We start from the raw sequence: 27,107 nt of genomic DNA on the forward strand, positions 1-27,107 counted from the left end.
TTATGTCCCCGTGTAAAACAAATCACAATACACACCTATTATAATGCTGGTAATTCTTTATTAGCAGAAATATGGTTCATTGGGTTTACACATATTCCATGATTCTTCCTGAGAACGAGCAACAGCGCCTGCCACTTAATCGCCAGGAGGCTTCTTACTTAGGGGTCGAGACTAAGACACTTAACTTAATCTGATTGTCGATCGTTATTCAAATGTTTATTTAAGAATTAAAGGCGCCAAAGGTTTCATGAGAGATACAAAATGTGCTATTGTTTGTTGCTTTGGGTTAAAACTAATTAACTGTATTATTACTGCCTTCAAATTCAATTGTTTTATCATGTTTTCACTATTTATGGCATTTTAAAAACTTGTTTTTCTTGTCCGAGTATCAATTAAAGGCAGGTTATACAACACTGAACAATATCACAGACAGCAATTTCATCGCGTTTTTTTATACTGTATGTAAACATATATATCTCTACAGCCAACAGACAAACATGCTGAACAACAGTACAGCTTTTTCTTCTTTTTATTTAATTTTTTCAGGCAGAAAGAGGAAGATGATGGAATTTATCTGTGCGGAAGATTCTGTCAAGAAAAAAACACAAATATTATTGTTGGATATTTAATGCAGGAACGCTAAGTACAACAACAGCAAGACAAACAAACAAAAAAGATTTACAGTTGTTATACTCACCATACGCTAGTCCACACTTCTTTTACCTCTGTAGATCACTGAAGAGATTGAATTGAGTGATATTAGGAAAATAAATCATGACATGATATAAGTTGAAGAAATCAATTCTACACAAAAATGTTAAAAAAACAAACGGTGACATGCTTACCTGCCCCAATGTTGCTGTTTGAACAAGTTACTACAAGAACAGAGACAAAGACAACAATTAAAACAAAGTAAAAATCTAAATATTAGTCAATATAAATCAAATTTAGGTCGGTCATTTATGGTAATGTGGTACTTTCACACACAGAAACGCGCAGCATTCGTAGTGAGGACACTAACCCTAACCTTTAACCTAAACCTAAATCTAACCCTAATCCTAAAACCGAGTCTTAACCCTCAAAAAGCCCTTTTACATAGCAGTGACATCATTCTCAGTCTTTGGCTTTTGACCCAGTATGGTTTATTGTTTGTTCTTAGGTCTATTAGTTCTCACATTTTTTATATTTTATTTGTTTTATTTATCTTTGATGACCAGCACTTTGTCTCAGCTATTGTTGTTTTTAAAGTGCTTTATAAATAAAGTTGGATTGGAGTTGAATTTGATTCTCCCAAAATGTCCTCACTCCCTATGGTTTATACCAGGGGTCAAAACTGGCACTCCAGCATCAGTATCTGGCCCAGCAGATGATTTAACAAATCTAATCTTGAAATGATTTGCTTATCTTCACAAAAATGATTTAATTTCGTATCAAGTTCATAGATTCTGTTGCTAGAATTGACAGTTAACCTAAACTAAATGTTAGGTTTGAAAAAATCCCAAAACACTGCTGTTGTCATGGAGACAGCCAGGTTCGGAGAGTAACTGTCTGTAAAATAACTTCTTGCATGAGTTCAGGCTCAATGAAGAAGCAGTAATTCTTAACAGTAAAATAATGCACAATAAATACTTACAGTATTGTTATTATTAGCTTCAGGCAGCACACGTTGGTTTTTGTGTGTGGAAGACGTTTTAAGGCACTTAAAACTTACCTTGACCACATATACTTGCTGATAGCTGGTTTATACATTTGTTGGTCCTCACAAAGGTACCCATGCAAGAACACACACTCTGGTTTCCATCACTTCAGAGGACATTGCATTGATTTACATTCATTTCCTGGAGACGCACTCTAATAACCATGATAACTATTGGCTTAACTCTGACCCTAGGTTCCCACAACATAAGGAATACCAGGTACACACACATACACACAGCAGATAAAGAAATGACAACACAATAACAGGTTCAATAAAATTTAAAGCTCAAAAAAACCCTGAGATTTCAAGATGTAGGTGTGTTTTATTATTTGCCACACATCTTTTACATCATACCTGAGAACACTCTTGCAGAACAGAAGATGCCTTTACTGCCCTCTGCCGTCAGTGGCGCCACCACCACATGATAGGTGTCCCCACACAGGGCGTTGGCGACGTTGCACTTGTGTTCCCCGGGTGCTGCAGTGCAGGTGTAGTTGTTATTGCTGCCCGACATCTCTACGCTGTGGCTGTGGCTGCTGCTGGAGCTGCGCCAATGAACCTGCAAAGAGTTATCTGCCATCTTGTAGAGCCTGATGCCTGATGGACAGCAGGCACCTGTGAGAGAGAGAGAAGTTAAATGTGGGTGTGATGTCACTTAGTAGAGAATATTACTCCTGGTCCTTACTTTCAGAGCTTTACATGGACAAGCCCCTGGGTACATTCTACGCATTGTACCTTTAAACAATTCAAAGTTGGACAGATACTACTTTAGTAAAATCTTTGTTGCGTCTCATTGCTTGTAATGGCCCTCACTCACTGGACGAGAAGCCTTCGTACGCGCAGTTGGACACGCGTCCGCTGTGGCTCTGCGCCTCCACGGCGACGGTGTAGCTCGTCCCGCAAGTGACGCATCCCATGATGCAGTGGGAGTCCTGCGTGTGGCACCGGGCGTGGCCACGCGGCGACGTCAGAGAGGTGAGGAAGAATTGTGCCCCTTTGGCGTGAGACCATGAGACGTTGGACATTGCCTGGGTCACCTGCACCACCGTTAGATTCTCGGGGCAACACGGTTCTGTAAAAGAAGAGGTTATACAGTATATAATATATTTGTTAGTATTCAAATCTTAATGAAAAAGTAACTACATGAAAAATTTGGTCTGAGAGAGATAAAGAGAGATTCTGCGTACACTGGCGGACCAGATTAAGATGTTGTGCATAACGTTAGGCTCCTTGACCACTTCTTAAGTGACTTGTTTTCATAGTTTTTCACTTTTACAGTTATTGTACAATTACTTTAGCTGAATTCATAAATTATGTTCAATATAACTGATTTTTGTATGGGTTTATTTTCCAATCACTACAGTAAAAGGCCGGTTTTATAATGTCCTTATTGGCAAAAAAACACCTGTGGAACATCAGCCTCAATCTTTAACTTAATCTGTGTTCATGTAAACAGATGGAAAAGCTGTAGAAGCGGAAGCTCGGTTGTTTATATCTGGATAAGTCCAAACCTTATGGGCTACTCACCGGTCTCCAGAGATTTAGAGTAGCTGGGTAAACTCTGACCAGCGTCGCTGTCCGCTGTGACAGTCACTTCAAAGGTGGAGCCGCAGGGAAGGTCTGTGATGTCACAGCTGGTTCCCGTGGTGGTGCAGGTGAGTGTGCTGCCGTCCTCTCCCAGCGCGCTCACGGTGTAGTTGGCGGCTCTGTTTGTTGACGTCCAGCTGACGGTGACAAAGGTGGAGTTGTTCTCGGTCAGCCCCATGTTTGTCGGCATACAGGGAGCTGATGAGCAGTGAAAGAGGAGAGTCAATACCTAAAATAGTTCGAGAAACTCCATTGCATTAAAGCAAAGCATGCGTTTCACTTTAAATATCATCACAGTGCAGGTCTAAACATGTCCAGTTTTACAGTTTTGCAAAAACCAACTGACAATAAACAAAGACTAAAATAACACCTGAAAAAAGGAGAAAAAAGAAACCTCTGAAATATCACTTTTCGGACCATATACCAAAAATAATAATGATAGACGTTGACATGCTCCATGTTAAATTATCATAGATTGCACAGTTATCCCTATAAAATGACTAATAATACTTTATGTAATGTGATAAAAGTCAGTTTTTGTCACATAGAGCTTTTGTATTTTTCCACTGAACCATAGGTCATACTACAAACTCCTGTTTATAAATCATTGCGTGAAACTACTGTATATCAGACAGGTGAGGTACAGGTGCAAAATGTAATGGGTTATTTGCTGGATACAGTATGTTTTCCTACCTGTGTCTTTGGTATGAGCTTGGCATGCATGGTTGCATCCACTGAAGTCATTGCAGGGTATCACCACCACGCTGTAGGGACTGTCACAGGTGAGGTCAGAGAGGGCGCACTCCGGTGCCGTGTCGTTGCACAGGATGACCTCGGAATTGTCCACAGCACGAGTCTGGTACATGTCTGCCCCACGTGCAGCTGTCCATGTGATCTCCAGAGTGTCCGTGCTCACCACAGAGACAGTCAGATCCTCCGGACAACAGGGCACTGAAGGGGGAGATGAGGAAACGAGAGGAAAAGATTAAAGTTAAAGTGGTAGTACAAATACTTGAGTACAAAATTGCTACTTTACTGTGTTATTTATATTTCTTAGTGTTAGTGTACACGACCTTCGTGTTGAGGATTAAATCAGAAAATTAATAAAAAATGTCTTTCAAATTGGGCTCTTATCTGGTCACATCCTGGCAACTGGGATCTATCTGTGCATATCTATGTTTGTGCTGCTACTTACAGGTGGTGTAATTGAGATTCTCCCCTGCCGGACTGTTGCCGGCCTGGTTGAACGCCACCACAGAGAGCAGGTACATGTAGCCACACTGGCAGTGGTAGGTGCAGTTGTTGCCGGTGGTGTTACAGATCTCCTCGATGCCATCTCCTCTCTTGATGAAGGCCTTGTAGCCGTCAGCGTGAGTCACCGTGTCCCACGTCAGTGTGCAGTTCTCCTCTGTGTCCTCCACGTTATGAGTCAAAGACTCGGGTGGGCACGGGACTGGAAGCACAGGAGAGTTCAGTCACAATTACACAGAAGCAGTGCTTTGACGCTGTCAGTGTATTGTTCTTTTTGTCACTTCTCTCCCATAATCAACAGCTATTGGTTGGATTGCATTCTGGACCCTGCATTTTCATTATTCCAAGACTGGATCCAAAATATAACAAATATAATGATAGATATTTGTCTGCTACACCAGCGTTACTCTGGTAAAGGACCCACAGTCTAACTTGTACATACTGGTTGACTTATACATGAAAAGGAAAGCAATCAGATGGCTCTGATGGAGTAATAAGTAAAAAAAAGTGTGATATAACTGATCTGATTTAGCATTCAAATCTTAACAGGAAAGAAAAAACAGTGTCAGTTCGAGTACTCACAGGTGACGAAGACTTCAGGGTCCGACGGGTAGCTGGGCCCGGCCTCGTTTGAGGCTGTGACCTGGATCGTGTGAACTTCTCCACAGCTCACTGGAGACAGGCTGCAGGGGCTGGACGTGGAGTTACACGTGAGGTTGTGGTTGCTGGTCACAAAATAGTCGACGGATCCGTAGACGTCCGGGTCGATTGCCCAGGACACGGAGAGTTCGGTCACATTGTTACTCGTCACCATAGAGACACTGACAGACGACGGTGTTGGAGGACCTGTTGAAGGAGAGGACCACACAGGAACACGCATCAACATCCAGTGAGGTGGTACAAAGCGTATGTAGATGCTTAGACCATCTATCAGACCATAGACGCTGTTTAAATACAGTTTTGGTCTTTAGATTATAGAACGCTTATCATTATGTCAGTTAACTTGAGAACAGTGTTGTAAGGACGCTGGTTGATTTAATCAAATATAGTAGATTCTGCCCAACGTGCAGATACATATTAGTGAAAAAAACACCAATTCTTTGGGACATTTATTTTCAAGATAATCCTTAATTAGTCCCACGACAGAGAAATTTGCAATTTGTTTAGTTTTTGTCCTCTTTTTTATTCAATTTAAAGAACTAATTTCTCTGAATTTATCCATAAATGACACCATCTTTCCATCTAATATCATCGCGTTTGCTACAAAAACCGGTGCAGTCTATGTGCTGTTGTCAGCCAAGCTGATCCAGACCTGTCTGTTTTGACAGATATCATGAGGAGTCTCTTAAATGTTCTGTTTGCACATTTCTTTTACTTGAAATGAAGTATAATTTCCACCACTCAGTCACTCCAGGATTTTACAATGTTGCGACTGCAACAATTAATGCAAATATAACCAAGTAATGTGCCTTTTGACCAATGAGAGTAGTTTTCTACAAGGAAAATCATTGTTACAGAGGTTGTTTGGTGGGTATGGACCAAAAAAGTGCGTCATGGGACTGGACAATACCATTTAATCCTGGATATGATGCGTTCAAGTGCACCACAGACTCCACAGTAAGCTGTAAGAACTCTATCATCACAACTGGAGATTGTGCCCCCAATATTGTGCAGCAACAATATTTTCTAACGGGCATGAGATAGAACTATATCTAGCAAATACGAACTCGGAGCTGTGAATCAGACACCACTTTTAGTGGAAAAAAAGAGTGATATGGTCAAATAACACGTTTTCAGCACAAGTGTGCTAGTGCCTCCTTACGTGTTGTCTGGTTGACCTCCAAGCTCAAATCTCCCTTTCGACCCTCGGGGTCCCAGGCGTACCCTTGGATGGAGTAGAGGGAGCCAGCGTCTAGGGCAGAAATGGTCATGTAGGTGTCGGAGGTGTTGTACTGCATGCTGGTGTTGGAACCAAACTGGAATGTGGACACACTGTACAGGACAGCGTGAGCCACAGGAGCCCAGGATATGGTGATGCTGTCGTTGCTGGGAGACGAGGTAGAGAGCTGAGGAGGAGACAGAACTGTGGAGGAGGAAGATTTGATTAGTTTTTGTGAGATAAAAGGCCACAGTTGCTTCATAAAATGCTGATTTTAAGAAGTAACACCATGATAATTAGATGGGAAATAATGTTGTTATTTGCCTGTCTGTCTGTCAAAGACAGAATATATGTGTGTGAATGAGAGGAACCCAAGTAGAACCATGAGGCAAGAGGGAGTGGAGATAAAGAAGGTGGAGGATTTTAAGTATTTAGGGTCAACAGTCCAGAGCAGTGGAGATTGTGGAAAAGAGGTGAAGAAACGGGTTTAAGCTGGTTGGTATGGGTGGAGAAAAGTGTCAGGGGTGATGTGTTATAAAACAGTATCAGCCAGAATGTGAGGAAAGATATACAAGACAGTGGTGAGACCAGTGATGCTGTATGGTCTAGAGACAGTGGCACTGAGGAAAAGACAGGAAGCAGAGCTGGAGGTAGCAAAGATGAAGATGTTACGGTTCTCTTTGGGAGTGACGAAGATGGATAGGATCAGGAATGAGTCAATCAGAGGAACAGCACATGTTAGATGTTCTGGAGATAAGGTCAGAGAGGCCAGAATGAGATGGTTTGGTCATGTACAGAGGAGGGATAGTGAGTATATTGGTAGAAGGATGCCGGGGTTGGAACTGCCAGGCAGGAGGTCTAGAGGAAGACCAAAGAGAAGGCTTATGGATGTAGTAAGAGAGGACATGAAGTTAGTTGGTGTGAGAGAGGGGGATACAGAGAACAGGGTGAGATGGAGGAGGTTGATTCGCTGTGGCGACCCCTGAAGGGAGCAGCCGAAAGGAAAAGAAGAAGAAGAAGGTGTTATTTGCTTGTCTGGACACAAATGAACACATTTGCAAATGAACATGTTCAAATCAAATCTCAAGTCTATCATCTGTCACATTTGTTGCTGTTAGGTCACATTAATTACTTGTGACATGTGGATCGCCAGTTCAAATCCCCTAAGCGCCCCTGAGCAAGATGCCCAACTACCAATGCTCTCTGGATGCAGGTAAGTGCTGCCCTCTGCTGGTGTGTAAAATGGATTTAGGTTTAATTCAGAGGTCAAATTCACTACAACTCACTGGTGTAAATAAAACCAATTCTAAAGTAGATTAGATCAGATTATTTTATATATGCATATATATTTATATATATAATACATATATATGCGTGTGTGTGTAATGTTTTAAAAAGTAAGAGGCTTTGTCTATGACAACATGAATATAACATGAATATGATCTTCAATAAAGTTTGAATAGATCTATGAATTGGATTAAGTACTATTAGCATGTATTTTAAGAAAGAGACTAAGAAGATTGTGTATATGAGTAAAATACTATATTGCTTATTACTGACATACAGTATTTCAGTTTTAAGGGATTTTGTGACGACGGAGGGACTTACTCCACATACCACTGCAATATTAATAGACCAATGTTGCTAAAATAAGTTAAAATCTGAAGATCTATAAACAAAAGACATGAAACTGCTACATGTTTTTTTTTTAGCTCATGAGGATCAGATTTCTCAGAGTGGAGGTGAGAGGTGACACTTTTGTACTCAGGATGAGGTCAACCCTTTGTGTGACTGTCACTGAAGGGTCAGGTGGAGTTGATACCGATACAGGAGGGACCCCGCGGGATGCTGATGCATTTCTTGGTTATAAGAAAAGCCTGGATTTTGCCTGAAGACGTGTGTGTATACATTGGCCCATAGTGACTCTACATAATGGAGCAGATCAGTTGACTTCTGGAGGGCATGGGGGAGTGATGACAAAAGTGTCCTGTATGGTTCTCATTTCTATAAAAACCATCAAACTGCCCCATGGGTGTATTCTTTTAACAGTTGAATTCAAACACTCTCGTTCTGCTGATAAACAAAGACGACGCGAGAGACAACAGTACCTGTCTTTGCAGTCACAGTGGGAGAGGGCTGGCTGCGGCCTCCACTGTTCACAGCCATGATGCTGAGCGTGTACTCAGTGTACGGTGAGAGGGACTGAATCTGCGCAGGGGAGGACGACACTGTGTCTTCTCTGTAGAAGCCGTCAGAGTTCAGGACGCGTATGATGTAGTTAATGGCGTTACTGTCCAAGGTGAACTCCGCTGTCAAGGTCGTGCTATCCTTTGGCTCCGCATTCTGCAGGGGATCCATCATCTCCGGGGCTTAAATGACAGTACAGAATATGCACTAAAAAGAGCTCAGATTTGATTGATTATTCTGTCACTATGTGTGCTTAGACTGAAACAGAAGAGTACCACACCTGTTGATGACACACCAGTCGTTGTAGTGCTCAGAATTTCTTGACTACTGCCCAGAGCTTCCACGGTGAAGATGTAGTTGGTGTTTTGGGACAGCGAGCTGATGGAGCCCATCACTGTGTTTTCCCCAAAATGAGCAAAGGCAATGGGTTGGCCTGGTGAGCTTTGCAGGGCAGCAGAGACTTTGTATGAACTGGCTCCAGAGTACCTGCTCCATCTGAGAATCGCAGTCTTGGATGTGACTGAGAACACGGACACTGTGAAACCTGATGAGAAAAGAAAATTGAGATGGGTCACTTTCATCGCTTATCACACCCGAGACATGGTTTATATGTATAGCACATTTCATACACAGCTGCAACTCAATGTGTTTTACATAAAAACAAAATACCAAACTTCATAAATAAACATAAATAAAACAGATTACATCAAGGTGACAACTTTGTTTTTAGGATAGGGGTTTAAAGATACCTGAATTTCCCCAAGTGGATAAACAACGTTTATCTAATCTAATCTTAAATGGAGCATAAAATATGACATAAAAAAAAAATTATTATGTAATACAGTGCAGAAAAAATATTAAAGTGCTTTAATGGAGCTTCATCATAAGCATATGAAGAAAAGAAATGTTTATGATCTGGATTTAACTTGGTTTATATTCTTTTAATATGTCAATAATACATTCTGGACCTAAACTATTTAGTGAACACACATAAATGCAAAGTATATTTAAGGTTTTGTGCCTTCTATATAATCACGTATGACAGTAAAAAAAAAACAGCTACAGTTTAATATGTTAAAAAAGAATATAGAGTACCTGTTGCTGTCACAGCCTGCAAATAGAAATGAGAGAATATTAACAAAAGTTTGTGTGCAGTCAATATAATGAACTACTTTGCCCGAATTTGAATTTGAAAAGTGTCTGTTGTGTTAAATGTCATTACTGTACCTGTGAGAATATGCCCAGCAAGACAAAAATCACCAGCCACTTCATCGTGCCCATTCTTCACCTCTGCCAAGAAACACTCGTCTTTTTTGTTTTATCACTTTGTAGCCTGTTTTTGGGGTTTCTTCCAAAAAATGGTTCACTCTTAACTGTTTCATTCTCTTGGCTGTTAAAGTTGAAATACCTTCATGTGGACCCTCCCACTGGGTAAAAATGTCCAACCATGGTGCAGAAGTGGTGTGTGTGTGTGTGTGTGTGTGTGTGTGGGGGGGGGGGGGGTATTACTTGGGGGACAGGTGCAGTTTGAATAACATGAGAAGGAGAAATGTTCAGCCACTGGCCTGATATTCTATATTCAAGGAAGCAGTCAAGAGAAAAATACAGTATAATACACTGGTCAGTGATTCCCATAGCTTGAGGCATCGAAACACTGATAGGGGAGGAATGACTTCATTGTCATAATACACTGTAAAACCTGATGAGTTAGTTCAACTCAAACAGATTGAGGAAACCAGAATCAGAATCAGTATCAGCTTTATTGGCCAAGTATGTGAACACATACAAGGAATTTGACTCCGGTTTTATCCTTAGCACACAAATTAAACGTAAACTAATTCCCTTATATCAATTTAGTTTAAGAACTCAAATAACATGAATATAAGAAAGTATATTATTAAAATAAAAGTGACTCAAACATTTATTATTCAGGTAACTTGAGTAAATTTGTTTAATTTAGTTACGCATTTCTCCAAACTTGTTTTAATTGTGTTAAATAAGAGTGTTTTAATTTAGTAAAGACAAATGCTTCTTATTCATATAAATGTTAACGCTTAAGTTGAATTTACTCTAAGGCTAATGATTATATTTTGGATGGATTGAATTTTTTTGATTTATCTTACTGTCACAGACTCAAAAACAGAGATCGAGCCGTTTTCGAAGCTTGACATTGTAAAAACATTAATTCCACAACTGTAAACTTGAACAAATATATTGTAACAGAACAAACAAAGCATAAAAATCATAAATAACAATAATACATATAATAATACATAAACAGTCCTTCCCAGGATAAACAAAGGAAGGGTGTCACATTCAAATGGAGCGTAAGTGCTCTCACAAACATAAACAGAGTGATCAAACATTGAAAATACTTATTCTGACAACAGGAAAAATGGAGAACTATATTTCAAAATATACAATGACACATCTTCATGTCCCTCACCAAAAACAGTTTGTGTCTAACAATAGACAGAGGTGAGTGTCACATGTCTGACACTTCCTGTTGTGCACACTGCTGCTGTTGTGTAGTGTTTATATTAGCAGGTAGATCAGCCAAACTACTTACCTTGAATCACGATGAAAAGGTGAGTCTTCAACAAAGCGCATCCCTTTTCCTGCTGTGCACCTTCCAGGACACTGTGGTTCCATAAAATTATTTTAGTATTACAACATAAAATCAAGAATACAAAGACACTCAGACACTCAATCATGTTTTGTTATCAATTGACTGTGTTGAAAAATGTCACCATCACTGCTAAATCAAGACTAAATCAAAATTTAACATCACTTGACAGTTTATGGGCCCACATTATTTTCACTTAGCTGGACAACAACAGCATTTGACATCGTCAATATGTCTACAAATCAGACGGGTTCACATCATTTGGTCCACCCCAAATTCTTCTCTCTGGAGAAGAATTTCCAGGGAGGAAGACGTTAAACTGACTGCTTTCAACAGGCACAAGAGCACAATTTCCAGATAAAAACATAGAAATGTATTTGAAAGAAAGGTGCAATTTACAGCATAGTTGACCAGAACAATTAGCAACAACATAATTTTTAACATCAACACAATTCAGGCGTCCAGTAAAAATGTCAACTTTGAAGACCCGTTACTTGATTTCAATAAACCAATTAAATTGTGTTCTTCAGCAAAAGGCCCTCTAAAAAAATACAGGATAATAATTGACAGAAAAGTGTCACTAGATCATTAGAATAACTTACAACAAAGAGCACGGTGTTCTGCACATGTTAATTTGATGTGTGAGGCCCATAAGGTAGGCACATGCTCCACATCTGCAATGCCGTACCCTCGAGCACAATCCCAGCCCACTCAGAGTCACCTTCTTCAGTCCCTGGTTTGGAGACCACAAAAATCTTGATGACAAATGCACCAAGTGCCTCCGTCACAGCTGCAACGTCGTCACCATCATCATCATTATCACGGACCTGTGCAAGAGAGAGAAATGATTGCCTAATTTATTTTGAGTTCTAACTAACTCCGGGTTATACGTTTAAAAAATATATATCAAATGACAACTTCAAAATGTCTCCAATATGCATCAACAAATTTCAAATGTTGTGTAAAGGTACAGAAGCAACTAAGGCCCAGCTTTTGAAATTAGCAAAGTGGCTGGAAGGGTAAAAATTTAACATAATACATATATCAAAATTATTATTAAGGTCAGCTGGCTTTAACCCCAGCATGTGAACAGTTACACGGTCAATGGCTAATAAGTGTGAAAGGATCCTCTAAGCGTGTGAACCGTTTGAAAGTACTGAGCAGCAGCAGTCGTTGTAGTGGTTAAAGGTCCTGACCGGAAAAAACTACAAAGCTTCGTCGCACACTTGGTGACGCGGATGACGTCAGAGACCGGGGACCGGAGACAGGAAGAGGCGCTTCGGAGGAAACAAAAATGGCAGCGGCCTCAGATCACGGACTGAAGAGAATAGTTTGGCAAAGTAAGTACACTACATGGAAACAGTTTTTACAACATTTATGAAGCTGCATAAGACTTATTATTCAAAGCTACAGGACTCAAAAGTAACAACGAGCTGTTATTGACTGTGTCCTTCGCTGGGACAGTGGACATTTTACTTCCAGTGAAGTAGTTGTGTTGTTCTTTTGGGAGCGGAAGTTGACAGATGAAGGTTGAAGGGAATGGAGAGAATTATAACCACAGAATGAAAACACTGGATCTAACTCTCGATGGTGTCGTTTGTATGGCGACTTTACCGTCATCTTCTCTCGCAGTTGCCCACTGTTAGTTGTGTGGTTATTAACAGGCTGTTCTCCGCCGACTGTGACATCGCACCCCTGTCAACCGTGACGTTGGTGGAAGAAAGAAACATTAACAAAGCGTGACGCCTTGTCAACCGGGGATTTACCAAATAAACGCAATTTAAATACTCAAAAAACGGTGTTGCAACGTTTACAAAGGGAAGCAAACGATAAAGAGAATCCAGCTAGAACACGGTTCTATGAAATTTGACGAAATACACCCAAATTATTCATGACAATGAATCAGGAAAAATACTAATTTAAGCAAGAACACATTGTGTCATTCTCTTCTCCTCTCCTCTCTTCAGCCTCATCCTCTTCTCCTCTCACCAGTCTCACCTTTCTTTCACAGGATATTGTGTATTTCATGTGAAGTCCTAAAGTATGCTTCAGAAGTCACTTCAGAGCTTCTCCTGCCAGCTCCATACTCTAATACAGGGTTTCCAGGAGTCCTTGAAATCCTTGAATGTTTGTGGATTTGAAAAACAAACAAACTGGCCCATGAAAGTTAATGAAAATCGCCCAAAACGACATGGATCATTGAAAGTGCTTGAATTTTGTCAAAAAAAGAAGATAAGTTGATATTTAGTTAAATGTCTGCCTTGTTCGTTACGACGCACTACTGTTTTATGCGCCCTGCATTGCTTGATGTACGTAGACTAGTCCTATGCAGAACAAACGTAGAGTCATAATTACTAGCGGTGTTGTGGACTGACTTGCCCAAGATCCCAAGGACAATCACTTGTCCAGATGCAGAGTGTGCTGCAAATCAAAACAAGCTGTCTCAGCATTTGAAAAAGATTACTTGCTCCTGCAAAACGTTTGCGCACAGTGATATAATTGGTTAGTGACACTGATGTTGAACCATATTCTGCATCTCCTACAGGAATAAAAGAAACAATCATTGCAGACTGCAGAAAATCTGAAGTATGGAAGGTAGGACAAGTCCTGTTCTTTTACTATTTTACTGCACACAGATACATAAATCAGAATTGTAATGTGGAGCTCCATTAAGTAGTAACAGTAGAGTGTGATACTTATTGTAACCGTCTTATTTATCACCTTCACAGATACTGATCTTGGATCCTTTCACCACCAAGCTCCTCTCATCATGCTGCAAAATGTCCGATCTCATGGCAGAAAAAATAACAAGTAGGCTATGTTTCAATGACAGTGAAAGTATAATACCGTAATACTGACAATAGAGTGGATCTACTCAAGTATGTGGGCGCCATTACCCGTGTGTTAAAGTACTTTTCTTATTTCAAATGTCTAGTTGTGGAGGACCTGTACAGAATCAGAGAGCCTGTTCTAGAAATGAAGGCCATCTACTTTATGTCACCAACAACTAAGGTTTGTCACTGTAACACTGTCATGGTCATTGGAGACATATTGCAATTGCGATTTGATTTGTGATGGAGCGTTATCACATTAAATCTCTCTCTTAAAATAATAAATTAAATGCTATAGATCATGCATGCATATATCCTAAATTGTGCTGTTTAAATTGTGATTTGAATTTGAAAATGATCGATTCTTCTGCTCCAATCTTGCATTTGCATCCCTTTCTTTACACATTTCCTTTTATTTCAAACATGTTCTCCCAATTTTCTCAAATCCCTTAGTGTGTGGAGGCCTTTATTGCTGACTTCAAGCCCAAACCCAAGTATAAAGCAGCATATGTCTATTTCACCGACTGTAAGTAACCTACAAATACCTTATCAAATCTACTGTAGCAGCACATTCACTTCGAATAGGACAATTAAACTAAGTTGCTTAAAATGTGGCAATTTATACGCAAAGTAAATCTATTTTTGCTTCCACAGACTGCCCCGATGAGCTGTTCAACAACATGAAACTGTACTGTGCAAAGTATATAAGAGTCTGTAAGGAAATCAACATGTCCTTCATCCCCCAAGAGGCACAAGTGAGTGTGTTCCAGGAATTTCTGTAACGCTCTTTTTCATATTTATGCAGATTCTGTGGTTACTTGGTTGCCAAGGGATAGTTTCATTGTTTAATTGCTTGGAAGGCTCTGGCTGCTTTAAATAGGCATATATTTATTATAGTAGTTTGGGAATTGTGTCCAGTCCTTGTTTCTACTTTGAGTATTTTTTATTGTTTTTATTCATATTCGTGCAGTTCTGTAGCTGTAAAAAGACTAAAAAAAAAAGATTTTCACGCTGCATTTTAACTGACTGTATTAACTAAATTTTTCAGGTGTTCACATGCGACAGTCCAGTAGCCTTCCATAGTATTTACAGTCCCAACAGTCAGGACAAAAAGAAGACCCTGGAGACACTCGCAAACCAGCTTGTCACGCTCTGTGCCACATTGGACGAGTATCCAGGAATCAGATACAAGAAGTAAGCCAGAGGAGATCTTCCTCCTTACCTTACCTTATCATATCTCTGCCAACATGCACAGTGAAGGAAAAACTTGAACCAAGATCAGAGAATGTATTATCTCACTTCTCCCTTAGGGTCGAGTGGTACTACACAATAAGTCTAAACATGATCTCAATGCTTGGAAATGTTTCTGGTTGTTGTTTTAGGCGTTTTGAGACAAAGGGAACTCATTTTACCCATTTCTGCCAGTCAATCATGAAAACTTAACATTCAAAATCTAACAGAACTCACATGTTGTGCTAAGTAGTAGTTTGGTAATGTTCTTTATGCTTGGAAACTATTACTCAGTATTATAAGTGTCATATTTTACAAAATCAAATGTGTGCACACCTGTTCTGTTCAGACGCACAACTCAATCGTCACTGTGAGGCAGAAGACATCAAATATTTAGTTAGTTACAGATGAAATATGGAGTTTACATGTAAAGGAAAGAGAGAGCCTGTAACGTATACTTATTTATGTAAAAAATGTGTGTTGATGCATCTCTGCTTTAATCTTCTGTCTGCAAAGGTTTTGTACATTGAAAGCGAAAACACACTAGTTTGAAAAGAGCATTTGTCACAAGAAAAAATTTGACTCCAAACCTGCATTGTCTGATGTGTATCAGCGAAGCTTCTATATCTACCTCACTGTGATAACTTATGGAAATCAATGTTTGACAGCAACATGGAGAATGCAAAGACTCTTGCAGAGCTGGTGGACAACAAGCTGGCCAGACATTACGAGCTGGATGATAGTGGCAAGAAAAAGGTGAGATTCCTGCTGAACACAGAATGTTTACAGCTTCAACAACGGCTTAGCCCGGGGAGTAAATGGGAAACTGGAAATGGAGTGGGTTTTTTTTTTTCCCCCATTAACAGGTTAACAAAAGGTATCAAGTAAAGAAAAAAAAATTCCCTCCTTTGCCTTAAGCAGATCAAAGTGTTGTTTGTAATATTTGGTAAAGGAAACATTGACTGCTGTTGCCTAATAGAGGCTCAGCATTAGCACAGAAAGGCAGGAAGAGTGTATTGACAACATTAAGCTGTAACAACACAGTTTTTTATTAAAAGGTATTTTTGTGTTGAATCATATTTGTGTTTTTTCTTCATATCTCCAGGGAAAGACCCAGGCCCAGCTGCTGATTGTGGAAAGAGCTTTTGATCCCGTCAGCCCCATCCTACACGAGCTCACCTACCAGGCCATGGCCTACGACCTCATTGATATCCAGAATGACACCTACAAGTAAAACAACTTCTCCATCTTTATTTGTCCCTATTCACATGCTTACATATTACATATTACACCCGTATGGCAGACAAGGACGGTTTCAGATCAGAAAATGCCAGTTATGTTCTTATTTTGGTGGCCAGGTACAAGTCCAAAGACGGCTCAGAGAAGCAGGCCCAGCTGACTGAGGACGACATGCTTTGGGTTAGGCTGAGGCACAAACACATTGCTGAGGTTTCAGAGTAAGTATGCAACATTTGAAGGATGGGTGTGTCCCATTCCTGTCTTCCTCGCCACAACTCTGAGCCCATTTTATTTTGTTACAATAGACAAATCCCCAAGATGGTAAAAGAAATATCTGCAAGCAAGAAACAGCCAGACGGGAAGGTAAAGTTATCTGATCTCATCACCGCCTGAATCTTGAGTGTTATGCAATTTTACTTTACTTCAAAATAAAATGAATTTGAATTGAATTTTCTTTCCAGATCACAATTAGCAACTTGGCCCAAATGATGAAGAAGATGCCTTCATTTCGTAAACAGATGACTGAGGTATGAACTATCCATCGTTTAAATATCTAACCCTTACCTGCCAACCTCTACGCATTTTGCATAGCAGATTTTTACATTAAACTACGTATCTGTTTACGTGCAACAGCCCACAGTCTATATGGGTCTAACTTTAGCAATTGTAGATGATTTTAAGTTGATTATGGTGTGTGTGTGTGCAGTTAATAAACATGATGTCTGATGACCTAAACAGAAGAGAATATGTGCCCCTCAGAAGTAATATAAAATGTCTGTTTAAGGGACATAACACATGCCTTTTGTGATTTTCAATTATTGATAATGTCGAATGACTGTTTAAGGGACATTTTCCTGTTATTTCTGTTATGTTAGGTTATGTCAAATATATGAAACCTACATTTAAAGTCAATCAGTATCCATAATATAAACAACTGTATGGGTTTAAATCGAATGTTAAATAAGTAATGCCTTGTTCGTTGAAGGAGTTCTTGTTTTCTTCATTGTCTATTTGTATGTAGAATATCTGACATAGAAGTGAGTGGAGGAGTGATTAGTAAGTATGTGAGAGATGCATATAAATTGGGTTAGGGTTAGAACCAACACGCTCCACCACCTCCATACGTAAGAACAATAACATTGACAATAAATCCCTGGTAAGTTGCTACTCAAAAATGTTTTTCAAGGTTGGCAGGTCAGGTATTTTTAGGAGCAATTTATAGAAAATTGACATACCATGGAGGTAATTTGGAGGTAACTCATGTTATTTACTTCCTACAAGTAATTATAGAGCCAACGGATCATTTTGTCATCGTTGGGTGTGGTGTTTTAAAACCTTGTTATTGTGTGGGTTAACTGGAATATTATACATGTACCAGGAAAACAAAATGGAAAAGTCCTCTTATATTAAAAATAACAATTTTGTTTTGAAATAAAACCTGTTTGAAACTTGTGTTCACTACTGTGTTCTCTGTGTTTCAATTCTAGCAAACCATTCATCTGCAGCTGGCCGAGGACTGCATGCAACATTTCTCAAACAATGTGGAGAAACTCTGCAAAGCTGAACAGGTATGATGTCCATGATGTATGTTTTAATGGGACTGGGACTTGTTCATGTGGCAAACATTAATTTCTTGTCTTCACACGTTATAGATGTTAGAACGTAGTGGCTAAAAACATGCAGGTGTACAGAATTATGGAGTTTAAACTGAAAATAATCTTTAGGCTTCACGATGCGCAGGAGCCATAGTTAGCTCAACTCCTCCTCAAACAGGGTGTCGATATAAAAACTCTCAGCACACCTTTAACTGCGGTTTCCCAGCTTTCGAAGTAATACACATTTCTGGGACAAAGTCAGCTAGCAAATTAAAGGCAGTAGAGTAGGAGCTGGTCTCATCATGGCAACCACTTCGTTCAGTATCGCTATGCATTGCCTCCATAATTTTCTATAGTTATGTCACTTTTACTATCAATACATGTAATCAGATAAAATGGAAAAAAAATCCCTTAATTTTCTTCTTCAGTCTCACAACAGCTTCTAACAACTGAAAAATCCCATGTACAATTATCCATGTCCACATCGCATTGCATCTTAACAACAGTTAAACGTCAACACCCCTGGTCTGATCGCTGACTGACTTGAAGAGAAACTTATCAGGTGGTGAAACTGATCCTGCTAACACTGATAAAATTGCCAGCCCACATGACAGTTATCTGTCTTTTGTCTCCGTGTAGGACCTCGCAGTGGGGTCAGACGTGGACGGGTTGAAGGTGAAGGATTCCATGCGGACCCTGCTGCCTGTGTTGCTTTACCAATACAGCACTCACGAGAAGGTCAGAGCTGTGCTGCTCTACATCTTCAGCCTCAACGGTAAAACTTCACCCTACCTTTTTAGTTTTCCTTTCATGCACAAAGACTTAAAGAGACCAAAGCTTTGAGTTGTCGTCAGTTAGACTTTTCAGAAACATCAATGAAATGCACCTAAAACCAAGAATTTCCCTTGTTTGTTTGTAAACAGGAACAACAGACGAGAACTTGAACAAACTCATCCAGCATGTTAAGATCGAGAATGAACGGGAATTTATCCTGAACTGGAAAGAACTGGGCGTTCCTATCATCACAACGGTATGTGGATTGCAGTTGATTTTTTAGCGACTTCTTTTATTTATTTTATATATCAGTCCCAACTGAAATCGTGTTACTTCTACTTTTGTTTCTAGCCCAGTATCTTCCCTCGCAAAACAGCCAGACGGGATCGTTCCCAGGAGCAGACGTACAACCTTTCCAGATGGACTCCGGTCATAAAAGATGTAATGGAGGTCAGTAAGGGGAGATAACTGGAATTTAACCTTTATTCTTACATTCTCACATTCTTACATTTACTCAGTTAATATTTCTGTCTTTTTTTCCCCACATCCACATAAGTACAAGAAATGTGACATGAAAATCCCTGTTGCAGCTTAAATGATAACCACACTAAAATTTCACTAAGACAAATGTTGGGGGAAAAAAATCACATAATAGGATACCTTGAGAGTTTAAAAGTCCTGTGTGTAAAATTTAAGTAAAGATGAAATTCAAGATTTGATTTGATTTTGAGTTTTTATGCCAACTCCAGGCTTAATATGTTCTCTAACACACTTGGAAGAGAAGAGTGAAGCGAGAAACATGCAACTTCACCAATAAATGTTGTTGAAGTTTGTACACTATACCTTTTTAAAAATGAAAAAAGCTAAATAAATTAAGTTAGATAAATTAGGTTATTAAAATCTAAAAAGCCACTGTTTCCTGAGTTATTCATCAATATTTTACATGATTAAAGGTTTTAGACACAAGAGCTTTTCTTAGTTTTCTTTTAAATAGAGGTAATGGTACCAAAGAACCTTAACATTAAAGCAACTGTTATTTAATGGAATACTGACTTGGGGATATTTTACATAAACAAGGATAAATATTATTTATATTAATATTATTATTATAATTCCTGTCTAGTGTGGATGTTGAACTGTGGCTAAAATAGTATTATTGAATTATGAGTTGAAATACAAAAGAACAGATTTCTGTGTTTAGTTTATATACAGTGCTGTGACAACTCTCTCCATGTTTTATTATAACAAGTAACTAATGATACCAATAATTAAAACAAGCTTTCAGATTTTTCAGCTTCTTAAATGTGAATATTTTCTGGTATTTGTTGCTCCATTTGACAAAGAAATCATTAAAACCTGAAACATCTGAGAACATGATCGTTTCGATGTTTGGGAAACACCGATCAACATTTTTCAACATTTTCTGACATTTCATATATAAAATGATCGCCAGATCAATCGATGATTAAAATAACCGTTAGTTGCACCTCTAAATGATACATTATTGAATTAAATGATTGAATTAAATTGCATAATTCCACATTGGGTGAGGCTATGAGGCAGTTATGTAATGATAGGATGTAGGAAAACAACTACGGCTGTAAGAGACTTACTTGCAGCAGCATGTAAGTAAGTCATTTTCCATACATGTGGAACCCAGATCCGGTTCAGGACGCTGACACTGTCTCCTGAACGGGATCCGTGAGAAAATTAAACAGACCACTGAAAGCACCACAGAAATGTGTTATCAGATTCGTGTCATCCAATAGCCAGTGTTACATGTATGATTGTGTTTTACAAACAGCATCTTAGCATGTGTAAGGTCCAGTGTCACTGAAGCCCCTCGTGTGTGTCGATCCCCTGGGAAGATCCTTTGTACCGATCTTTAAACGCTGATAATAGTGTTGGTTTGTTGTTGTTGTTGTGAATCGGTTAAAATCTGCCTTGAAAAAGGTCAGTAAATATAATTAGTCTTGAGGTTTTTGTTTTTTTTACTTTTTCACTTTTGGATCTACTTTTTTATAACAGCTGACAAAAAGCAAGTTTAAGTAACTTTAATTAATCATATACATTTCATGTAATTGCAATCATTTCAAAACCTTTTTTATTTTATTTCTTTTTAATAATCTCTCACAGCCCATCTGCACAACTGATAATCAGCTCGCTTGGCTCTTGGCTGAAAACTTTCTTGAAAAGAGTTAAAATCTCTTTGTGTCTTTAAAGTCTTTGTGCCTTTCTACCACATGGGAGACATGTCATTGTCTTCTCTTCATTGTCACTTTCCTGTTACAACATGAAAAAGCCATTTCCAGTCAGCGCGAACACCTGAGTTCCTGTAACTTATAGCTCTTGCTTACTTCTAGCTCTTATTTGTACCCAAACGTTTAAATGCACTTATTGTAAGTCGCTTTGGATAAAAGCGTCTGCTAAATGACATGTAATGTAATGTAATGTAATGTAATGTAATGTAAACTGCAGTGAACAATTTCCTCAGGAAACGAGCAAAGGTTTTTAAGTGTGGAAGCATAATATCAGGTGTTTTACAGAGGTCTTGTGACAATGCAGAAGTGTCTTTAACTTTGAACTTGTTTTTTTTGTATGTCCCCAGTTGCATGTGTATGTAGCAAAGGCAACTGTATATTGAGGTCGACCATTGTGCGTTTTTCTATGGCCGATGTAGATTTTTGTAACTGACACTGATTGTGTAACTGTTAAACAAAAAATACAAAAAAAAACTTGCTTAATTTCCAGTTATTGAACACAGTGTTTTTTTCAATCTACATTTTAGGTCTACACTGCAGTGTAGTGATATACAATATTTTCAATTCATATAATGTATTAATATTTTATATAATGTATTGTATTGCTATGGTTATGTTGCTGTTTAACATTAGTTAAGTTGCTGACTGAAATGAAATGTAACCTTCCATAAACACAGTTTCTCGCTTTCTGTGCATATACATGTATGTAAGACATATGAACATTTTAAAGACTGAGATTCTCCAGATGATGAGTTTAAGTTTTAGTTTTTTTTCTTATTTTTACTTTCAGGATGCTGTGGAGAACAAACTGGACACCAGAGAGTGGCCTCACCAGTCCGAGTCTCCTGCTGCCTGGAATGGCTCTGGGGCCGTCAGGTGGGTTTACTTATGACTGGGTCACTACTTCACTTCAACAGCTTTTTTTGTCCTCCTGTGAATCATTTCCAGGGTGCATTTATGAAATGTTTGGAAAAGACCTGCCAGCCAGGCTTTTCCAAATGAAATTAAATCCCTTTTATCACCACTTACAATGGAACGTCAATGAAAATGTTACGACAACTGCACTGTTGCATAACAGAACACATTATTTCCTTAAGTACATATTAAACAATCACTTTTAGAAATAATTTCCTATAATCTGTAACATTTATGTCATCTGTAGTCCGACGGCACATGGTAATATGCAAACACGATTTATGTTTATTTACTTATGTATGATACTTTTTTTTTTACAATCCAAATTAAATTTGAAATGTGTTTCCAGAAGAGTTGCATAAAAAGTTTTGATGTCAAACTTTTCTTCTTGTTTTATACTGTACCACATGCTATTTTCTATTTTAAATTATACCAGCTATTACTCCAATGTAATTAATTAATATTTATATAAGATACATATTTCTCACATTGAATGTACCTGCAGTGTGATAAGTTAGCACCCCCCCATTGATGTTTTGTGCTACTGCATACAGGTCTAGCTAGGTGACGTGTACAGTATGTCTTCCTGTGTTTGTTGTAATGTTTTTCTTTTGTTTTCATTTCTTTCCACAACTTGGACATGCAGCCAACACTTTTAGTTTTAAAAATTCTCCGAGTGACTTTGTTTCATTTGCCCCACAGTGCCCGTCAGAAGCACAAAACCAGCAGTCAGGACGAACGCCGGAGCGGCTCGCGCCTCATCATCTTCGTCATAGGTGGAATCAGCTACTCTGAGATGCGCTCAGCCTATGAGGTCACCCAGGCGGTCAAATCCTGTGAGGTCATCATAGGTGAGCGTCAATACTGGACTACTACCTCTTTCCTCAGCCTTCTTTCAGCACTTTGTGTTTACACGATACATTTGTTTATTGGTTGCTGGTTGGCAATGAAAGTTATTCGACTACCTTTGCGTTTTTGCACATTCGGTAATGTGATTTATTTGAAGACACACTACTGACGATTCCCCACAGGTCCTTGAAATCCTTGAAAGTTTGTGAATTTGAAAAGAAAATAATAATTCCAGGCTCTTGAAAGCTTTTGAAAATCACCCTAAATAGACATTGAAAGTGGAGTCATAATTACTAGTGGTGTTGTGGACATTGTTCACTGTCTCCCTTCACCATTTATGAGCGAGTAACGTTAAGCAAGAGAGAGCAATAAAATTACAAAGACTGATTTTGCCCAAAATCCCAAGGACAATCACTTTAGTCACCTGATACAGAGCATGCTGCAAATCAATAAAAGTGGACACCACATGGTGAAGCAGCTCTTGCAGATGCCCTCCCATCTTGCACATTTGGTCCTGGAAAGTCCTTGAATTTGATGTCAACCAAGGTGTGGGAAGCCTGATAACCGTTCAGTCCTGCACTTGACACGATCTGGTTGTTGTTGGTGTATTTGAGTGGGCTCATAATTGATCTTCATGCTTTATTTTCAGGGTCGTCCCACATTTTGACCCCCACCCGTCTCCTGAATGACATCAAGGTCCTGAGCAAAGGTCCCGTGGAGACTTTCACAATAGAGGAACGGAGCAACGCCTGAGAAGTTGCCCTCCCCCTTACATCTCATATCACTCAGCACACTGCACTCAAATCAACGAATCTCCTGAATGGGAGACTGAAGGGAATTAACCTTATACTCATCTTTATTTTTTCATTCTCTAAACTGGGGGGTGGGGGAGGTTATTTACAGTAGACATGCAGTCAAATTCTCCTTAAAGCAGATTTTCTCAGTGGAAATGCTTTGGCTGTGAGAATGTGGTCTGCACTATCATGGTTTTGTTTTTTAAAACACTACATGCAGATGATATTGAAGGCGGACTTGACCTCATCCTACTGAGAGCTTCACACTGTCTTCTAACCTGCACCCGTGTTTGCTTTTGTCCTTAAAGGTAACGTGAGTAAAAATTTTGCAACAAATATCACTCATCCCTTCCAGGTGTGTTGGAGAACCCATATCACTTCTGGTTAGCGTTGAATCTTGAAAGATGTTGTGGGTTATTGTAAAAAAAAATGGCAGCCCCTGATACATTTCATACAATCAGGTGATTGTACCCACACACCCAAATTTTACACACTGGACCTTAAAAAAAATACAAGTGATGTTAGATGATGAAAGAACTCTGGAGAACATCCAGAGACGGGGCAAAAAAGCACAATGATAATGTATATACAGTATGTAAGTACCTGCTACACCATGTTGGCATCCTTAATCCCTGCTGTTCATTAGCACTTAATATAATTTCCAAAAGTGTTTAACCCAGAATATTTACGTTTTTCTTCTGTTTTTTTTTTCTTGTGTTGAACAACTGACTAATAAAAGGATGAAGTGGTTCAACATTTGGATTTAGAGGTGACAGTAGTGTTTTGAACGGGCACCGTAGTGACTGATTCGGTGGGATGCAATATTTAGGTCAGTTGAAAGAATCGCAATGAAAGCTCATAATCACCGCAGCTCATCAAGACAGATGCAACTCGATATTCTTTAGAAAAATAACGACTAGGCTTTTACACGGACAGAAAAAACGAGTTGAATTGAACGGACAGTTGTCAGGAGCGTTCAGAGGACTTGAGCGGTGCGTTCGTTCCTGCTGAGGAGACCACAATACAATGGGACACAAGGATGTTGTGCTGTTTCTGCCGTGCCCTGAATCATATCTACCCTACTTTTCCTATTGTCCACTACACACTACACACCATACACACAATGCACAAAAAGCTCCATCATTTCACGAGGCTAAAAATGAGACGGGCGCTCCATCTTCAAGTGGTGAAGGGGAGGCTTTGTCCGGTTAGTAAAAGGAACAAGTGCTATATGATAGACTGCTTTTATGGACATGAATGGAGGGGTCTTTGAGTTCAGAGTGGTGTTGACACAATAGCAACAAAAGACGGGGGGGAAGCATAAACTGTATACTAGTTTGTAACGACTAGGGCTGGGAATTGCCAGAGATACTTGCAAGTATTTGAAAAATCCACAAAATGTAATACTTTTATATATTTTGTGGTGTCTTTGCTCCAGTGACAGTAAACTAAATATTTTTGATGATTGGGAAATGATGATGAAAGACTTTTTATGACATTTTATGGCCCAAGCATCTAATCCGTTAATATTTTACAAATTAAAACGCATTACTAAAAGCAAATAACATGAATCGAAGAAGGTTTTTAACTTTGTCTCGCAGCATTTTCACTTCCTGTCAGATGGGCAGCTGAAGATTGGACGATGACGATGTGAGAAGTCAAATCAGTGCGTTAACGTTCATGTTAAAAGTCTGATTTTAGGCCGACTAAGGCAATAATTCGGTTTTCGCAATGTCATGTAAACACGTTTGTCCGACGAAAATCGAGCTTAGTTGCACTAACGTACCTGGATAATGCGATTCATAGTCTGACTATTCCTGCATGTATACGCTTTGTCGGAATTAATGTTAATCTGGCATAGTTTCATCGCAGTTTACAATAGTGCGATTGCAGTCCTGATTTGTCTGCTTTAATGACAGATTATCATATTATTATGTTATTATTATGACACAGGTCATGATCTGATTATCGATGTGATTATAGAATAGGGCTGCTCCAGATTTTACATCATTTGTAGATGTGAAACTATCTGAGCAAAGTTATCCTGGATTTATTAATTATATAGACTAATTGTAATACAGATTACATTGTTGGGGTTGCGTCTCAGGAGTATGTGGTTCAAATGACAAATATGTAAAGTGAGAGAGTCATTTGATGTGATTTAAAATGTCAAGATGCCTGGTAAGTAACCACACTTATATTATTACTACTGGTAGTTACGTGAAAGAGCGACAATTAAAGGAGAATTATCTCATCTGCTTCTTTTCACACGTCTCTGATAATCCTGTGATGAAAGCTGTGTCATCCACCTCCATAAAGCAGGTGCAGAGAGGAGTCCGCTCCAGGAAGAAGTGTCAGGTAACATATACAGTATACATGAATACATTTTACACATACACACACACTGGTCCTGCTTCAGTGATGCTGTATAGAAGACCTCTTACCTGTAACAATGTGACCATTCTCTTTGACAGTGACCTACATTCCCTTTAATTCATTTTTTATGTTCCCACTGAGATCTATTTTGCAAGGGAGACACTCGCATAATTCCATTAAAAACAGTAATCAACAGATTCAATTAAAAGTTACATTAAACACTTGCACACAGACAAGGTAGACTGAAAAGATTGCTGAAAAGGTGCTTGCAAAATTAGCTAATTACAAAAACTGCAAATATATACATGTACAAACATCAAGCATGCACACACCATCCGTTAGTTTTGGCTAAATATAGTTCGGCACTGACATCTGAAATTGATTTGATTACAGTTGGTGATGAATTCCATACTAGAGAAAAAGACGATGCAGTATTTTACAGTTATCATTGACCAAGCTCCTCCACTTAATATATCCAGTTACACATTCATGTTGCATCATAAATATGTTTTATTGTGATCTACATATCGGTCCATATCAAAACAAGCACTTTTATTTTGAAATCCTGCAAAATGGTGGCTATCACGATGGATTATCGTGATATCATTTGAAGCTTTTTATGAAAAAATTTGACTTTTTTCACTTGACTGACCCCTTACTGACCAAACTGGATTCTCAGTGGCCCCCAGGTCATTTGAGTTTGAGACCCCTGTCCCCTAAATACACTCATACTGTCCTGTCTTTGGATAAATCTGGAGAGGAGATACATTCTGACACACTGAGACACTATTTTAAGAAAACAGAATTTGGTAAAGCTGTGAAAACTAATCTATTTGTGTGAAAATGATGCTATCACTGTTCTGTCCAGAGGAAGTTAGTAAAGCAACATTACACATGCCAACAGCTGCAAAACAACAAAAACAACAAATAAGATAAAAGGACAAAAGGTAAAAGAACAAAATAATGAACATAAGAGAAAGAGGACATTGTGTTTTGTAGCAGTTATGTGATGTT

At 39.0% G+C, this 27,107-nt stretch overlaps 2 protein-coding genes and 1 long non-coding RNA gene across 3 annotated transcripts; 1 reads left to right on the forward strand and 2 right to left on the reverse strand.

Moving 5' to 3' along the window:
- Window positions 1-38: 38 nt before the first annotated feature.
- On the reverse strand, window positions 39-10,032 carry LOC131465668 (fibronectin type III domain-containing protein 7-like). The gene is made up of 14 exons (XM_058638532.1): window positions 9,831-10,032; window positions 9,699-9,714; window positions 8,884-9,147; window positions 8,525-8,785; window positions 6,360-6,620; window positions 5,120-5,383; window positions 4,482-4,739; window positions 3,980-4,237; window positions 3,227-3,484; window positions 2,517-2,771; window positions 2,054-2,314; window positions 846-875; window positions 698-735; window positions 39-588 (listed from the first exon to the last, which is right to left on the reverse strand). Exons 1-13 carry the CDS (start codon window positions 9,882-9,884, stop codon window positions 704-706), a joined length of 2,472 nt encoding a protein of 823 aa, XP_058494515.1. The 5' UTR covers window positions 9,885-10,032; the 3' UTR covers window positions 39-588; window positions 698-703.
- Window positions 10,033-10,113: 81 nt separating this feature from the next.
- On the reverse strand, window positions 10,114-13,032 carry LOC131465670 (uncharacterized). The gene is made up of 3 exons (XR_009241332.1): window positions 12,844-13,032; window positions 11,832-12,056; window positions 10,114-11,243 (listed from the first exon to the last, which is right to left on the reverse strand). It is a non-coding gene; the product is annotated as an uncharacterized LOC131465670 (long non-coding RNA).
- On the forward strand, window positions 12,469-24,479 carry stxbp3 (syntaxin binding protein 3). The gene is made up of 19 exons (XM_058638533.1): window positions 12,469-12,569; window positions 13,775-13,824; window positions 13,959-14,040; window positions 14,165-14,241; window positions 14,514-14,586; window positions 14,715-14,815; window positions 15,109-15,254; window positions 15,959-16,046; window positions 16,396-16,520; window positions 16,649-16,747; window positions 16,835-16,892; window positions 16,991-17,056; window positions 18,017-18,097; window positions 18,764-18,899; window positions 19,048-19,154; window positions 19,250-19,348; window positions 21,950-22,035; window positions 22,777-22,925; window positions 23,573-24,479. Exons 1-19 carry the CDS (start codon window positions 12,524-12,526, stop codon window positions 23,674-23,676), a joined length of 1,773 nt encoding a protein of 590 aa, XP_058494516.1. The 5' UTR covers window positions 12,469-12,523; the 3' UTR covers window positions 23,677-24,479.
- Window positions 24,480-27,107: the final 2,628 nt, after the last annotated feature.

Source organism: Solea solea, chromosome 9 (genome assembly GCF_958295425.1).
Source record: "Solea solea chromosome 9, fSolSol10.1, whole genome shotgun sequence".
Classification (NCBI taxonomy): Eukaryota; Metazoa; Chordata; class Actinopteri; order Pleuronectiformes; family Soleidae; genus Solea; species Solea solea.